Source organism: Lepidochelys kempii, chromosome 11, assembly GCF_965140265.1.
Source record: "Lepidochelys kempii isolate rLepKem1 chromosome 11, rLepKem1.hap2, whole genome shotgun sequence".
In the NCBI taxonomy this organism is placed as follows: Eukaryota; Metazoa; Chordata; order Testudines; family Cheloniidae; genus Lepidochelys; species Lepidochelys kempii.
This window is the reverse complement of record NC_133266.1, coordinates 32,886,636-32,904,075: the sequence shown is the minus strand read 5'-3', so window position 1 is coordinate 32,904,075 and position 17,440 is coordinate 32,886,636. Positions and strand designations below refer to the sequence as shown.

At 37.5% G+C, this 17,440-nt stretch overlaps 1 protein-coding gene across 1 annotated transcript in view; it reads left to right on the top strand.

Annotated features, from left to right (window-relative positions):
- The window catches only part of LY75 (lymphocyte antigen 75), an 82,762-nt gene that overhangs the window by 16,126 nt on the left and 49,196 nt on the right, over positions 1–17,440 (top strand). Inside the window, exons 7-15 of the mRNA XM_073305589.1 lie at positions 180–368; positions 1,131–1,288; positions 2,260–2,367; positions 3,423–3,511; positions 3,979–4,151; positions 4,310–4,506; positions 6,021–6,163; positions 14,893–14,974; positions 17,253–17,321. Of these exons, the coding sequence (XP_073161690.1) occupies positions 180–368; positions 1,131–1,288; positions 2,260–2,367; positions 3,423–3,511; positions 3,979–4,151; positions 4,310–4,506; positions 6,021–6,163; positions 14,893–14,974; positions 17,253–17,321 (1,208 nt within the window). The remainder of the gene's footprint in view (positions 1–179; positions 369–1,130; positions 1,289–2,259; positions 2,368–3,422; positions 3,512–3,978; positions 4,152–4,309; positions 4,507–6,020; positions 6,164–14,892; positions 14,975–17,252; positions 17,322–17,440) is intronic.

Below are 17,440 nucleotides of genomic sequence, written 5' to 3'. Positions count from 1 at the left end.
ATTGAGATCAGAGCTAGAGAAAGAGGAAATATTAACAGTTACCTGCTGAGTGAACACATTATAATAGCTCTGATTTGGAAGCTTCAAGATTCTGCAAGAAAACATTTAACAAACTTTCAGTTCATACAATAATCTGTGTAACTCACATGGCACCTAATCCACATTCTCTTCATTCTCAGATGTTTGGAGGTACTTGGAGACTCAATGTGATTCAGGCTGGCTTCCATACAGTGGTTTTTGCTATATGCAGATGAATAACCAAGCTTCCTGGAATATGGCAAGTCAGTCGTGCAGAGAAAACAAAAGTGACCTCATCAGCATACATTCTTTAGCAGATGTTGAGCTGGTTGTTACAAAGCTTCATAATGGTAAGTTTGGATAGTTAACAATATTAACAAAATAAACAATAGCTCCATGAGGCCAGAAATTAATGAATCAGCAGTTTAGATACAGAGATACAAGGCCAGATCCTCCGCATGTCTACATAGGTGTACCACCATTGACTTCAGTAGTGTTATTACATTGATTTCAGTGGAGTAAACTGACTCACGTTAGCTGAGGAACTGATCCAAGAAGATCAACCTCTCTTGAGGAAACTTTTTTTTTTCTCCAAAGTTTCTTCGCGTTGTTTACTCTGTTTTATATTGGTAGGGTTCTGTTTATTTTTATTTTACTTTGTGTTTTGTTGTATTATGTTTTGAACAGAATGGTGATAGTTCTTCATTCAAATATATACAGTTATTTGAGTTATTACTTGGCTATTGGTCACTGAACTTGTCTGCGTATTCTCCATTGCTGCTGTCTAAAACTGAGGATTCTTTCTCTTTTTGAATTAATGGTAATTTTGCTTGTATGTGTAAGCATCACCAAAAAAGCAGTTATATATATTTATACATAATAATAAAAAACGGGATGGTAAAAAGTGCTTTGTGCCAGTCTCAGATCCCTGATCTCATTGTGAGAATGGGTATTTGAGAATAATGCAGTGTATTCTGAGACATGGCAGGTTTTGGGAGGCTCCTATAGTATTTTGCATGCTGTTAAATCTTAAATTTGTTGGTTTCATTTTCATTTGCAGTTATCTTACTTGCTAAACTAAAGTTATATTCTCATCCCCATTTTAACTTTAGAAACTAAAGAGGAAATATGGATGGGTTTCATGAATGAGGATACTCCAGCTTTGTTTAAGTGGTCAGATGGGTCCAAAGTGGTTTTCACTTACTGGAATCAGAATGAACCAACAATTCCTTTTAACAGCACTCCTAACTGTGTGTCCTATTCAGGAAAGGTAAGAACCCAATACTCTTTCAGTCATAGTAGATGCAGTGTTATGTGGTGTATGTGTGAAGGCTGAAAGCAAAAACCCCCAAATACAACTGAATCATCTTTGATATATACAGAAATATATCTGGGAATAATGAAATATATATATAATGCTATATCACAGGGATAATGAAAGCAAATCTCTTTGTTTCAGAAATAACTATTTGACACTATTTTAAAAAAAGAAATTGCTTGAAATTATTTATCCAAAGTTTGCATACTGTGTAAATCCGCACAGACACACCCCCAGAACCCCGACCAGGGGTAGTCTATCTGCTACCCAAGATCCATAAACCTGGAAATCCTGGATGCCCCATCATCTCAGGCATTGGCACCCTGACAGCAGGATTGTCTGGCTATGTAGACTCCCTCCTCAGGCCCTATGCTACCAGCACTCCCAGCTGTCTTGGAGATACCACTGACTTCCTGAGGAAACTACAATCCATCAGTGATCTTCCTGAAAACACCATCCTGGCCACTGTGGATGTAGAAGCCCTCTACACCAACATTCCACACAAAGATGGACTACAAGCTGTCAGAAACAGTATCACCGATAATGTCACAGCAAACCTGGTGGCTGAACTTTGTGACTTTATCCTCACCCATAACTATTTCACATTTGGGGGACAATGTATACCTTCAAATCAGCAGCCCTGCTATGGGTACCCACATGGTCCCACAGTATGCCCACATTTTTATGGTGGACTTAGAACAACGCTTCCTCAGCTCTCGTCCTCTAGCGCCCCTACTCTACTTTTGCTACATTGATGACATCTTCATCATCTGGACCCATGGAAAAGAAGCCCTTGAGGAATTCCACCATGATTATGTCTACATCACAGCAATGATTTTAAACTAAAATATAGCTGGAAATAAGTTCAAATTTGAAAATGTTGAGGGGTTTTTAAATCCCCTTTTTTTCCTCCTATGTAATAGTTGGGTCGGTGGAGAGTCAAATCTTGTGAAGAGAAACTGAAATATGTGTGTATGAAAAAAGGAGAAGTTTTGAATGAAACATCTGATAAACAGTGTTTCCCGAAAGAGGTAATCATTCATAATGTCAATTATTTTAAAAATTTGTGATTCTTTTACCTTACTTCAATGTGAAATTCTGCCTACATAAATTACTTTTATTTCCTCTATTTTTGGAGTTCTAATTTTAAAAGAATTTATCAAACATTGGATTATCCTAGTTTTATAAAGATACGTCCAAGTAGTTTACACCCAAAAGTTGACTTAATTTAAAATTCTCTTCACTTGGTAGGTACTGTCTTTTAAATGTCATACCCCTCTGTTTACTGAGAAGTATATTGGGATTCTGGCAGGCAGTTTATTTCCAACGTATAAGATGTAATATTATATTTGTTTATTTTAAAAAATAGATTTTACAAACCCTAATTTTAATAGATGTGTTTTCATTAATTCCCTTTGGGTTTGTTTGTTTGTTTAATTCAATTAAAACCATTTTCACCACGAGACTTTAAAATGGTGTGCCTCTGAGCTCCTTCCAGATCTCAGAACAAGTGAATACATTCTTGATGCATAATGCTACACCTCCTCCCTTTTTTCCCTACCTACGTTCCTGAACAAGCTATTCCCCTCTAAATCACTATTCCAGTCATGTTCCTAAATTGATATTATTAATTGCATCTTTAAAATAAACATTTTTAAAATCCTGAGCTCATTAAAGTCAGTGGCAAAACTGCCATTTACTTCAGTGAGGCCAGAATTTCACTCTAATATCGACTTTTAACAAGCAACAGTCACAGTGCTTTTCCTGCACAGTTTTGCACACATAGTGATATATTTTCTTTTGCCTTGTTTCCCCACACAATATAGGTCTCGGGCTTGATCCTGTGGCCCTTACCCAAAGTGAGGATATTTGGTAGAGCCCATGGTGTGTCACTCCTTTACATGTTCTTTCTTCCCTGGCTGAGAGGGTGAAAATTCTGTAATACCTGATCTTGAGTCTTATACGTAGCATGTCTGTGCCTGGACACCAAACAATGGTGTAATGCTTTCTTTTAGGGAAGTAGGTTGGACTATACTATCAGAACTTGTCTATAAAAATATAAATGTTTCATTCTCTAAACTTTTAGGGATGGAAGAGACATGGAGACTTCTGTTACAAGATTCATAACAATAAAGTATCCTTTGGAGCTCAGTGCAATCTTACAATAATGAACAGGTACAGCCCTGTATCTTTTATGATTATTATTCATTTATTTATTAATTTGTACTACATTAGATGCTAGAGGCTCCAATCAAGGACTGTGGTGGTAAGCACAGTATAGACAAGTAATAAGAAAACAATTTCTATCCTAAAGAGCTCATAAGCTAGGTTTATGTGGCACAGCAACAGTTGGTGGTGGGAGGACAAGGTAACATTAAAACAAGAATGATACGCATGGTAGGCAGTAGTCTCAGCTTACCACCTGCCTAGCCATTATCAGGTGTTAGTGTTTTGTAGGCAATTCAAATTTGCATATTTAGAAATTAAATTATCTTAATGTACAGAATGCATCAACCACCTCTTATAACCATTTGGACTTACCCATCTGCATAGAGAAGAGAATATCCCTTCATTTTCAAATTGATTTGATAGTTACAAATGTCCTTGTAATATCTTTTTGAAATAAATTGTGACTATTACAGGTTTGAGCAAGAATTTATAAACAGTTTGATTGGAAAATACAGTAAAGGCAAAGAAAAATATTTCTGGATAGGCTTGCAAGATATCAACCGTTCAGGAAAGTATACCTGGGGTGATGCAGATGGGAGAAAAAATGAAGCTGTGATGTATGCAAACTGGAATTCCTTACAGCCAGGTAAAATCTTTAACAGTTAAGAAAACTAAAATAAATAATTGTGATAAGTTGCATTTATAGTCTCACAAGAATGGCACGACAGTAATTCAGAAACCGGTGGACTTTCTGAAAACCAGCAAGGAGATTTTAAATGTTGTCTTTGTTTATTAAAATCTTAGCATTTCCTGGAGGATGTGTAGCAATGTCAAGTGGGAAATCTCTTGGAAAATGGGAGGCCAAGGACTGTAAAACCTTTACAGCCTTATCTATCTGCAAGAACTATACTGGGCCTCCCAGGCCGCCAGAAGTACTTCCTAAGCCAACTGACCCTTGTCCTCCTGGGTGGCAAAATGGATCAGGCCTTGCCTGCTATAAGGTAATACATTTTTCCTATTAAGTGCCTTATTTATTATGGAACTCTCTTTCAGCTGTCTGTATTTACGTGTTAATGGCCAGTTTGTGGCTTTAAGCTGTAGTGCGGGGAGTTTCAGAGAGGCCACACTGCACCAGGAGCCCAAGGAAGAATTCTTGCTGACTCGGGCAGAATTCCTCCAAAGGCTCTTAGGCAGTGCACACTGGAGCAGCAACTCTACCATCCTTTGAAAGGTGCAGCATGCACTCCCCTCCATGCCAGGCCAGCACTGCTGTCCAGTGCAAGGAAGTTGTGGCATAGCTCTGCCATTGCCTTGCCTCCTTTCAGGAGGCTAGTGCTGTTGGTGGCACTAACAAGGAATGTCTTTCCTCCAGCCTGACTGTGCATGGCTGTTGTACAGAGGCACAAAGAAGGCACTTGGCACCTTGCAGCTTCTCCCCTCTCACATCACCTTGTGTACTGTCAGAGGCCATAAATGGGGAGATTTGACTTTTAATTCTGGCTACGGGAATATGTAGCTCTCATCCACCAAAGAGTATAGCCAAATGTTGAAGTTGTATTTGCTATTTTAAGATAGCTTTCTGAGTCAATTAGCTGTTGGCTGGAATGGCTTCATTGATCTTGAATTTAGAAGCACACTTCTTTTTCCATTTAAAAATCCTAATGGAATTGCTTAGAATCAAATCCCGTTAAAATGAATGGCTTATTTGATTTATACCTCCTAATTTCTGCATTCAGTGTTTAGGATGCCGTACAAACTTTAGACAGATAGTAAACTAGAGATCACACATTTTGTTGCTCAGGTAGGCTGAGCTTTGGGTATCCAACTTCTTAAGTGTGAATGGAGTCCCTGCTGGGAGGTTGGATAGAGCTGGGAGGAGGGGTTGGTGAGAGTGGGGAGTAGGGGAGGATCCCAGCTGGCCAGAGTGGGGCCGAGTGCCTAAGTGGGAGTAGGCTGGCCATAGTGGTGGGGGTAAGGGATGAAGTTGGGAATATAGGTTGGCTTACATAAAAAAGGAAATGTGCAATGCTCTGGTGAGTGCTGCCTGTGAAATGCGTCGGCAGCAGTAGAGGGTGTCTGAGAGCTTCCTCTGCCTGTAGCACAAAATGGACATTTTGTTGGCCTGATTTTAGTGAAAATCAGGCTTTTCAGATTTTCACCAAAATCCATACAGTTTTGTCTTTTCATATGTAGAACATTCCTTGGCATTTTGGAATTTACCAGATGCAGTTTTCAAAAATTATTGTGGTACATACAGACAAGAGGAGAAATACTGTCGAGCTGAGTGTAGACTAACAAAAATTGAACTAAAAAATCCAGAGAATCCAGCCATTCCTGCAAATAAAACTGGGGAAAAAGAATGATTTAAAAAAAAAGTTTAAAATCAACCTTGCCACCTTCTTCCCCTTGAAAGAAATAATTTGTTCCTACAAATAATGCCCACATTTGAGTAGATTAGCAGAGACTAAACAGGGCTGTCACTGAGTCATGCTGTCACTTTGATGTTTTTGTGAAGTTCTTTCACAGTGAAAGAGTGCTGAGAACCAGGACATGGGAAGAGGCAGAAAGATTCTGTGAAGCACTAGGAGGTCATCTTCCTAGTTTCACTGATATTGCAGAAATGAAGGAACTCCATTCTATACTAAGAGACATGATCAGGTAACAATCTAGAAATGCCATGATGATATGGTGATTTCAGTTACACACTGCTGAGACTGGAGTCTAACCCCGTGTTTAAGTCTGAGAAACGCTGCATCTTTTGTGTATTTGTCATTTGAATAACTGTGATGGATGTTGAAGGTTTTACCTTTGTAAATGAGAATCCTGAAGTTTCTGATTTAGTAGGTGAAATCTGATTTTGTTTTAGGCTATGTTTCAACCCAGATTATTCATCAAGAGAAAATCTTCAACCAGTCAAAGTCCCCTCAAAAATGAAATTGAAAGCTCTAACAATTGGCCAAATTTAGCCTTAAAAGAAACAGGCTTGATTCCAGATTACTTTAGTTTTATGACAGTTGTAAACCTTTTTTCCAAATAAGTCATTCCAATGAAGAACTAATTACTTTTTAGGACTGTCCTGGATCACTTACACCATTCATCCTAGACATATCCCTAAAGTGGATATCACTAGATAGTCAAGAAGGAGACAGTGCAGCTCTTTGAAAAGCTCTTAATGAAGTAGAAAATTGTATTTTTCCTGTCTGTGTTTGTTGTATAATAGCAATACTTAATTGTTCTGTAGCATATTTAATTGCCTCTTCTTTGCATGATAGTTCATCAGTCTCGGCACCCATTTACTTCTTATTGCAAAGCAGTAGAGATTCTGTTAGTTAAATTAACCTTGTAAGATTCTGCTTTGCCACTAGAATGGAATGGGTGACTTTTTTAAAAAATGAGGCAGTAATATGTTTTCATTGTCATCATTTTCATTGTGGTATTGGTGACAAGATTTTGGGTGAAATCCTGGTCCCATTGAAGTCAAGGCAAAACACCCATTGACTTCAGTAGGATCAGTATTTCACCCTTTGTGTCTGTTATGTCCCCAGTACATGGGGTAGTACTGTAATAAATATAGATCCAAAACTTCATTGAACTCAAGTCCAGGGGCTTGCCCATTAGAAACATCTCAGAGACTGCTTAGGCAATTATTAACTACTCTAAGAAGAGCCCATGACCATCAATCTGCTGAACATAATACCGTTTCTCTGGAGAGTATAAAGGGAACACAAGTTGGCCAAAGTTTTCTGGGTGCTACAGGAATAATGAGGCAAAGCAGAGATGTTTGCTTTCCATCTTCTCTTTTCAAAGACTTTAAATCTACATTGTTATAGTAAAATGATTGCTTCTTTCTGCTGAATTTTGGCATAATGACAGTTGCTGTCTGTTCTTGATTGCTGTATTCCAGTTGACTTGAAGAAAAAACTTACTCTAGGAATGGCTGGTTATTAAATATTTTAAAGTGAGCTTTATTTTTGTGCACAAGATGCTCTGCCTAAATAAAAGTTCTGTTTTTAATTAATTTAATCAATGAATAATGTGCTATCTACAATCTGTTTGGCACAGAATCCATTTGGCATAACTGGGATACACTGTATAGACATTAGATGAGTGCATTGAGTTCTCTGATATCAAGAAATTAAATGTTACATAAATTGTGAGTCTTGGATTTTTGTCAAAGAAGCTGTCTCTGAAAAGCCTTATTATGCGTGGGTATGATGTCAGATCTATGTGTAATAAGGTTTTTGATTGACAGTTTAGCCTTGCAGAACCCTTGCCAGCTTGAATTTGTTGTTGCAGCCAGCATCACTTAACTTTACATTTTTATCCACAAACAAAAGCAAGAGCATTTAATAGCTCCCAATGTACAGTCTCTTGTAGTACATTTTAAAAATTGAAAGTCAGTGGCTGAAGATTGGCATAACTGAATATCCAATTTGTTTTGTTTGGAAATCCACAAATTATGAAAAGGACCCAGCCATTGTTTACACTAATACAAGACAACAACAAACCCACATACTCTATACATAGATTGAACAGCCCAGAAAAAGGCACTTGTAACTTCTTTATTAAAGTGACTTACTAATGTCCCTCATATAAAATATACTATGCAACTTTGTTGAATGTAGATGTAGTAAATCTATTCTAATTTTACTTTGTCATGTTGCAAATATAAGTTTTGTTTCTCTATACCCAATTCACTATGAAATATGTTTAAGGAATCATTATATTTTGTTTCCCCACTGAGCTTGCCAGTACCTATCCAATATTAATTACAACTAATGGCCATGTTTATTTTGTTAGGAGTCAGGAGATGAAGATTTACAATTTCTAAAGATTCTGGAAATGTTATAATGCTAGATACTGCATATGTCATATGTAAGGAATCTCAAATGTAGCTCAACAGAGTAAGGGCTGGATGCATTTCCTCCTCTTCCTCCTCGTATCCTTGTCGCAAACTAGATGTTTTTCCAGAACCGTGCACAAGCAATGGCTCTTTCCATCACTGCAGCGAGGTCCTCCTTTATACAGATCTCCCCAAATAGTTGGCAAATGAGCAGGTGCTTCATGGTCTGCACCTCATCTCACTGCATATATTTGTGTAATTAGATTAGCCCCATTTGAGCACATTAGTCTTTGATCCGCCAGTCTGTATGCTCAGGTGGTTCAGGCATCTCCACATTGACCAGTCTGTATCGGCTCCTCCAGGAAGGTCTTCGTGGGGTTCCAGATCTATTTCAATGCATCTGTCTGCATGTAGTCTTTCATTCCGTAGTCCCAGTCATGCCTTGACAGCTGTCGTATCCAATGGTACAATACTGCTTAAAATGCTCTTTCGTGATTTAAGGTATTTGATTACTCCTGTCTTGGATGTCATTTAGGGTCTTTTACTTGACCACAGTGGAATTTAAATTGGCCCTAATACAGTAAGCACAGTATAAACTGACTGTGTAATCAAACAAAGCAGCAATAACAGAATGCACACAACAATAGCCCAAACATGGAGAGAATGTTGGTGAGAGTGCAGGAGTGAATCACTCATGTCTTGAGATCATTAACTTCCACTAAAGAGATGTTACATGGTTAATATTGCCTCCAGAGCCTGGCACATTAAAATTATTATTCTTTAAATACATTTACACAGTACTATTAGTTTACACTGTGCTTTGCATTTTTTAATTATGTAGAGCTAGTGATTTCAGAGATCGGGGAGATATGTAGCCTCTCTTAAAACAAGATAAGATATTTGGGGAAATGAGAATAGAAAACAAACAGCAAGTTGTTTCAACGACAAAACCCTAGATGATTGTCAGGGTGCAGTACTGCACAGTTTATGGAATGTCTTCCCTGGATTTATTTAGTCACATTCTCTGCCCAAAACTGGTAACACAGTAGACTAATTTTAGCTCACGGAAGAAGCAGCACCTCTGAATCTTCCGTCACTGTTTCCTCCTATGACTCATTGTTAGGTGTTTGTTTTCAAATGTGAGCAAAAGATAGTTTTCTTCTCCATTTGGCAACAGAGAGAGAGAGTAGCTAACTTAGTCCAATTTGCTGTTTTCTTAGATTTTTACCTTGGAGGCAAAGAAGACGCAGAAGTGTTCTGATTATGTCAAGTGTCTGTTAGTTGAAAGTAAAGTACAGCATGCCACCCTTTTCCTGCCTGAATGAAATAAGGACTAAAGTTTCTTTGCTGTACCAGGAATGTGGTAGCTAGTTTGAAGTATGGGTGTAGCAGATCCAGTTGAGCAAATTTCAAAGGAATGAAAGTATTGTGTGTGTGTGTGTTTTTTCAGTTTTATTCTTAGCAATGAAGTGGAGTTCTGGAGGTGTTATAGGGAGTGGCAGTTTGGGTTTTGTTACGTCTCGTAATTTAAAAATGCTGTGCCAATTGGAAAGGAACCAATTTACTGCTCCCAGTTTGCCTTCACGTGTACTATGTACACAAATCTGCTTCATCATTTGATTTGAATCTGGAAAGTTCTATTAATATGTACGTGGGTTTGCAAGAAACAACTGAACTAGTTCAAGAGATATTGACTAGATCAACTATAAGGACCCTGTTCCTATGTTCTAAAACAGATTTTTTAAATGGATCTTAAAAAAATTTTCACGTTACATGGTGATGCCAGCCAGTGTCAGCAGGGTGTACATTTTTCAAAACAATTCTTAAGATTAGTGGTAAAACTGGGCAATATTTCTGGCAAATAATGAATTTGCTGAAAAATGCACTTTTGGATGAATAAAAAATGAGGATTCATTATTTTAAAAAAATCAAAACAGCTCATTTTGACATTTTTGTAAACAGACTAGGTTGACATTTCAATTAAGAACTAATTTTGTTTAGACCATGTTGACTTGTTTGACCTAAACAATTTTTTGTCAGTTTTTTTTGTCTCAGTGAGAAAAAACAAAAAAAATCCATTTTTGGCCACCAAACCAAAAAATCAGTTATTCACTCAGCTCTAGCAGTTTTTATCAAACTTCCCACATTCCAGGATTTTATATTTGAAAAAATTATTCCTGAATCAGTTCATCAAGGAATACAAGATTACTTCTATGGGCCAATATTGATTGGTTTCAGTTTCAATATTTTATTTTCCATAGCAATCAAAATATCGAGCAAAATAAATGACTTTACCAGAGCAATACAATTGTATTAAACATCCACCTCCCAAGTGTTGTGTGGTACTTTCAGCTATGGTAGGGTGTGAGAGGAAGACCAGCTACCTGTGGTATTCTTCCTCTATAATTCTACTTCTGTACTTTGTGTCAAAGAAGGGCTCCACAGAGCTCAGGGCATGGTCAGGGGAAGATTCAAACATCCACTAACACAGCATGTGCACTTTTCAGGCAACATAAGTTAAAGTACAAAAATCATCATAACTTGCTGCTGGCCTGAGGACATTAACTCCCCTGAGACAGCTTTTCCACACTTTGGGAAGAGCACTATTGGGTGATGGCAGCAAGGTATAGACAAAAGCCATGCTTATGTTGTTTCAGGAGGCCTTGGAAGGAGGAGCAGGGATAGGCTGAGATCTGAGGAATGGGTCTCTGTTGTTCCCATAGATTTCAGAATGTCTTGTAAGAAAGGGTAGCCTTGGCCCCTAGCTGATCAGCATTATCACCAGCCCTGCTTGAGCACGCACCCATGCAGTGGAATGATGGAGGCTAAGGACTAGATTCTGCCTTCCCCTTTGGCACCGTTCCACCCAGGAAGAGAAGAGATACATCCAAATGAGGTGTTCCCAGACTTCTACCCAAATATGAGCCTCTAGACCTCAAAACACACCCACAGTTTCCAGGTAGTACCATTAGTCCCCATCTAAACCGAGGAAGTCACCATGTTCTGAAATAACTTTTAAGAACTGATCATAAACTTTTTCAGGTAACAGAGTTGTGGCTCTGGCCCAAAAGGGCCATAGCCATTTTTGTTAGTTTTTCCCTCTCTTTTAATTTCTAGCTTATGTTATAGGTTAAATTAACAGGTGACATCACTCATGCTTTGAATCCTGTGTCTGAGCTGACATATGGCTAAGATTAAGGGACAAAAAATCCCTTTTCAAGCATTTTGAACTTTTATTTCCTGAGTTACAATTTTTTTCCTTTCAGAACAATCTTTGAAAAGTGTAAAATGCCTACCTCTGTTGCAGTATTGTCAGTGATCCATATAGTATTTACATCAAGTAGTAAAAAAGACCATACCACACTTCGTAGCGTTTACCAAGTTCTAATTCTGTGTGAGTACTCCTCATCTGAATGGAAAGCCTTCAGCACGGAAACAGCAGATGATGGAAATTTACAATCCTTAAAACTCAATCAAATTTGAGTCCATGGTAAAGCATAGATTGAATCCATTTTAGGTTCCATCTGTGGTACAACACTATGTGATGATCTAACTGTAACCACCCCAAAACCTAGACTACTCAAGGATTTAAACTAGAACATATTTAGGTGCAATCTACAATACAACTTTTAACTATGTTGTAACTGGAGCAGGGAACTACAGTGTTATAACAAGGTTCCCTGATGCTATCATAGTTGCAGTGCAGATGGAGTCTTAATTAACCGCTGTATTCCAGTGTTACTTTGGCATGGGATGCCTTCTAAATTTACTTCATAGTGAAGTGCGAGTGCACTCAACTTAGAGTACTAAAAGGCTTTACTTGAGCCTGAGTGCTATCAAAAATAGTGGATCAATTGCTGAATAAGTCTCATGATCATGTTTGAACTCTCACAAAGAAGCCAAACTATGAATTAATATTATAAGTGCCACATCAGCTGAAAAGTCTTTATTACATAATCAATAAAAGTCTTTATTACAAATTGGGAAATAAAGCGGGGAAACTCTTGACCTGACATCTGTTTAAGAAATAGGTGGTAGCATCAAAGCTGAAAGATTTTGAAAATTGCTCTGTTCCCTCAAGTAATTATTGCAAATCCTTCTGAAATAAGTGTTTTAGGGTCATTAGTCGGTATGTGTGTCTGTGGTGATTCCTTATGCCACTCTCAGCTTTGGGTTGTGTCTCAGAGAGAGAGAGTTAAGCGGTGCTTGATTAACTGTGCAGGGATGGACAATTGTAGAAGAACAAAATCCTGAAAGCAGAATGTCAGAAGCAATTCAGCTGTTAGATAAATGTAAATACCTGTTTCTGAGTGGTTTGCTGGGGACTGACACAGGGCATTCTAAGTTCTTTAGAGTCTATGCTTGTACAAATTTCATTCCGATCACTATAGAAGAGCAGAAAATATTGAACATGGTAAGTTTATATTCCACTGGTATATGAAGAAGGTTAATTGCAAAATGTTTGCCATGAAAGGATTATTTTTTAAGTAAAACATCTATCCTAGTAATCAAAATCCCAGTAAACAAAATGAGTAATACCTCTTTTGGATCTGAAGTCAATAGGAGTCTTCCCACTGACTTCAGAGAATTTTGGATCAGCCCTATCTATGTGGAATTGCTGGCTCTCCTTCTCCAGGGCATTAAGTGCCATTTCCTCTAGGGCAAAGCAGACTTAAACCCAGAAGATCTGGTCACTGGAATAAGAGCCAAGATTTGGCCCTAAATGATGATCTAGAATGTAGAATTTTAAAATCTCTCATTCTGTACAATACCTGCATCTATAGGCCAGAATCTGTGATGGTTTAACACCCAAAGTGCCCTCACTGACTTCAGTAGGCTACATGGATTGTAAGTCAACACAGGATTTGGTGTATGTCTATAAATTAAATAAAAATATGATCAAGAATTTCCGTAAAAAGAATTGGAGGACAAATAGAAATGGATGGTCTTGGAAATTAGTATCTTTACTATATTCGAATTAGTTATTCCTGTTACAGGTTGTCCCACTTCTTTTCTAGACAGTCACCAGTCTATTTTAAATGGACTCAAATTCTAGCCTAGGTCCCACATGTTTCTGAGCTGAGTCACTGCTTCTAGCTCTGGGTCTCTAGAGCACACTCTCAGACTCATACCTCTTGTCTGAGCCCTTCCTTGGGACATGGGACTCAGCAATCCAGCCATCCCAGACGCTGGAGTCAGTGCCTCAGATCTCCCAACCCCAGCTGTTTACTTCTGCTCCCTGAGAGTTCCACCTCGGCTGTGGGCACTCTGGCTTCTACATTAACCCCTTCAAGGCCAGTAAGGCAAGGAACACAGGCGTAGCAAAATAATTTCTTAGTCGCAATCACTTTCCTCTTAAAAAGCACTCAAGAGATACAGATCTTTGCAAATAAATTTTTAAAAAGTCCTGAGATGCTCCCTTGCCTAGTTTGAGCTCATCTCTTCTGTAAGTCCATGGTCTAGTCAACATTTCAGGCTAGGCAGAGTCCCTCCTGCCTCCTCTCTCTCTCTCTCCAATCCAGTCTTTTCGCATGTGGCGATGGACAGATCCTTTCCCAGAAAAGCACTCCTTAAATACAGTCTCGCTTCCTTTTTGCCATGTGCTGTACTGTGATGCTTTTCCCTTTTTCCCCCTCCAGGGTCTGTGTAAATCATCCATTTTTTCATGGGAATGGACTGGTAGTTTAGAGACAATCAGAGTCGGTGGCCCTAGGTTGTTGTCTTGTTGAAGGATGATCTCTGAGAAGTCATCAAGGTATCAAGTGCTGTTCCCTAGGCAGCGTAACTGACGAGAACACTTCATAACCTTGCTTTGGCAAGGCTGGACATGCGTTCAGCACATAGAACAAAATGGATGTCCTAAACCAAAATGGAGCTTACAATACAAATGGAGTTCACAGTCTGACCCAGATATTTCCCATTCTGTCACAGTGCCCTTAAAGTCCTAATCAATAGTAAAGAGGCCTACGGTATTACTGCAGTTTTGAGTATATGCATTGAAATCCCCTTTTATAGTGACAACCTTTCTCTTGAAATGGAGCTGAGAATTTTAAGTTTTAATTACCTCACTCCTAAAAAACGAAAAACAAAAATAAAAAAGACAGCCCTGCATTTGTAAGTTCATTGAAGTTGGTGGGGAGTAAACATGTGCCTAAGTGCTTTGCTGAATCAGAACTTAAGAGAAGAGAGAAAACACAAATCCCTTTCTCTTAGCTTGTTTCATCTATGCTACTTTTGCTTTAAATATTAGAGCTGGAAATCCTCTATCCCAGGTAACGGGACTCCAAATTAATATTGGTTTCCTTAATTGATACGTACTATCAGAGGCCGGTTAAACTGGGATACAATACTAGTAATTCATACTGGACTTCCTAGACAAAGTGAACGGTTTGCAGAATTAGACGCGATACTCATATTTTTGTACTTGTCTCAAAAGTTTGGTATTTAAAGGAAGGCTTTTAAAATGACTCATTAGTCTTTTTATTTAATGTGCTAGAATGAACATACACTCGCTTTGAGGTTTCTCTTTTATGTATATTTACAGTAATGACCGATGGGTCTGGGTGGGACTCAATAAGAGGAATCCAGATTCTCTAGGAACCTGGCAGTGGAGTGATAATAATCCGGTAAGTTACATTCATCTTTATCCAGAAAATATTATCATATTAAGATTTGTTTGAATTTAGGTTGGGTTGAAAATATAATCAGGTGACTGATATTTTAGATTAATTTTATTCTATGGCACGTGAAGAATATAGAAAAACGCTTATGTAAAACTTTGCACTTAGGAGACTTTGTCAATTAAAAATAATCTCAAAAATAATAATTGGCATTTATACTGTATTTCTGTCAAAATATTTAAATGTAATAAGGATCCAAATGCTGCTGGGCAGAACAAGGTATCTTTATTTCCCAACATGTACTTCAGTTTCTCAACCTCATATCCTTGGTTTGTCCAGACTTCTCCAGAAAACGTCTGTCTCACTTTCAAGTTGGTTTATGTGTATAAAGTAGGGCTGTCAATCAATTAAAAATTAATTGTGATTGTGTGATTAAAAAAATTAATCGCGATTAAGCACACTGTTAAACAATAATAGAATACCGTTTATTTAAATATTTTTGGATGTTTTCTACATTTTCAAATATGTTGATTTCAATTACAACACAGAATACAAAGTGTACAGTGCTTATTTTATATTTATTTTTATTACAAATATTTGCACTGTAAAAAACAAAAGAAATAGTATTTTTCAATTAACCTAATACAAGTACTGTAGTGCAATCTCTTTATCATGAAAGTTGAATGTACAAATGTAGAATTATATAAAAAAAACTGCATTAAAAATAAAACAATATCAAACTTTAGAACCTACAAGTCTACTCAGTCCTATTTCTTGTTCAGCCAATTGCTCAGACAAACAAGATTGTTTACATTTGCAGAAGATAATGCTTATTCAAAATTTCACCAGAAAATGAGAACAGGTGTTGTCATAGCAATGTTGTAGCTGGCATCGCAAGATATTTACATGCCAGATGCGCTAAAGATTCATATATTCCTTCATGCTTCAACCACCATTCCAGAGGACATGCGTTCATGCTGGTGATGGGTTCTGCTTGATAACAATCCAAAGCAGTGCAGACCAATGCATGTTCATTTTCATCATCTGAGTCAGATGCCACTAGCAGAAGGTTGATTTTCTTTTTTGGTGGTTCAGGTTCTGTGGTTTTCACATCAGAGTGTTGCTCTTTTAAGACTTCTGAAAGCATGCTCCACATCTCGTCCCTCTCATATTTTAGACAGCACTTCAGATTCTTAAACCTTGGGTTGAGTCCTGTAGCTATCTTTAGAAATCTCACATTGGTACCTTCTTTGCGTTTTTGTCAAATCTGCAGTGAAAGTGTTCTTAAAATGAACAGCAGGCTGAGTCATCATCCGAGACTACTATAACACAAAATGTATGGCAGAATGCAGGTAAACTAGAGCCGGAGACCTACATTTCTCCACCAAGGAGTTCAGTCACAAATTTAATTAACGTATTATTTTTTTTAACTAGCTTCATCAACATGGAAGCATATCCCTGGAATGGTGGCCGAAGCATGAAGGGGCATATGAATGTTTAGCATATCTGGCACATAAATACCTTGCAATGCTTGCTACAAAAGTGCCATGCGAATGCCTGTTCTCACTTTCTGGTGACATTGTAAATAAGAAGTGGGCAGCATTATCTCCCATAAATGTAAACCAACTTTTTTGTCTTAGTGACTGGTTGAACGAGACATAGGACTGAGTGGACTTGTAGGCTCTAAAGTTTTGCATTGTTTTGGTTTTGAGTGCAGTTATGTAACAAAAAAATCTACATTTGTAAGTTGCACTTTCACAATAAAGAGATTGCATGACAGTACTTGTATGAGATGAATTGGAAAATACTATTTCTTATGTTTATCATTTTTACAGTGAAAATATTTGTAATAAAAAATAATAATATAAAGTGAGCAGTGTACACTTTGTATTCTGTGTTGTATTTGAAATCAATATATTTGAAAATGTAGAAAAAATCCAAAAATATTTAATAATTTTCAATTGGTATTCTATTATTTAACAATGCGATTAAAACTGTGATTAATTGTGATTAATTTTTTTAATTGTGATTAATTTTTTTGAGTTAATCGCGTCAATTAACTGCGATTAATCGACAGCCCTAGTATAAAGTTAAGTACTGTATGTACACATATCTTTGCAGAATCAGAGCCATAGATTGAAAGCTGCTTGGGGCAGGTACCGCCTTTTATTCTGTTAGGACAGTGCCCAGCACAAAGGGAACGAATCATGACTGGGGCCCCTAGGCACCACTTCGATACAAATAATAATAAATCACAGTTCTACCATCCCTCCGCTTTCTGTAGGAAACTACTGTTATGTCACATGATTTCCAAAGAGATGTCTATGACATTAGAGACTGTGCTGCTTTAAAGGTATGTTGCAAGATTTTAATAATAATAATAATAATTAATAATAAAAATATATTTATGTGACACTTTTATTTACAGTATATTTACTTTATACCTTTAAGTTTTTTGTACATTAAACGTGG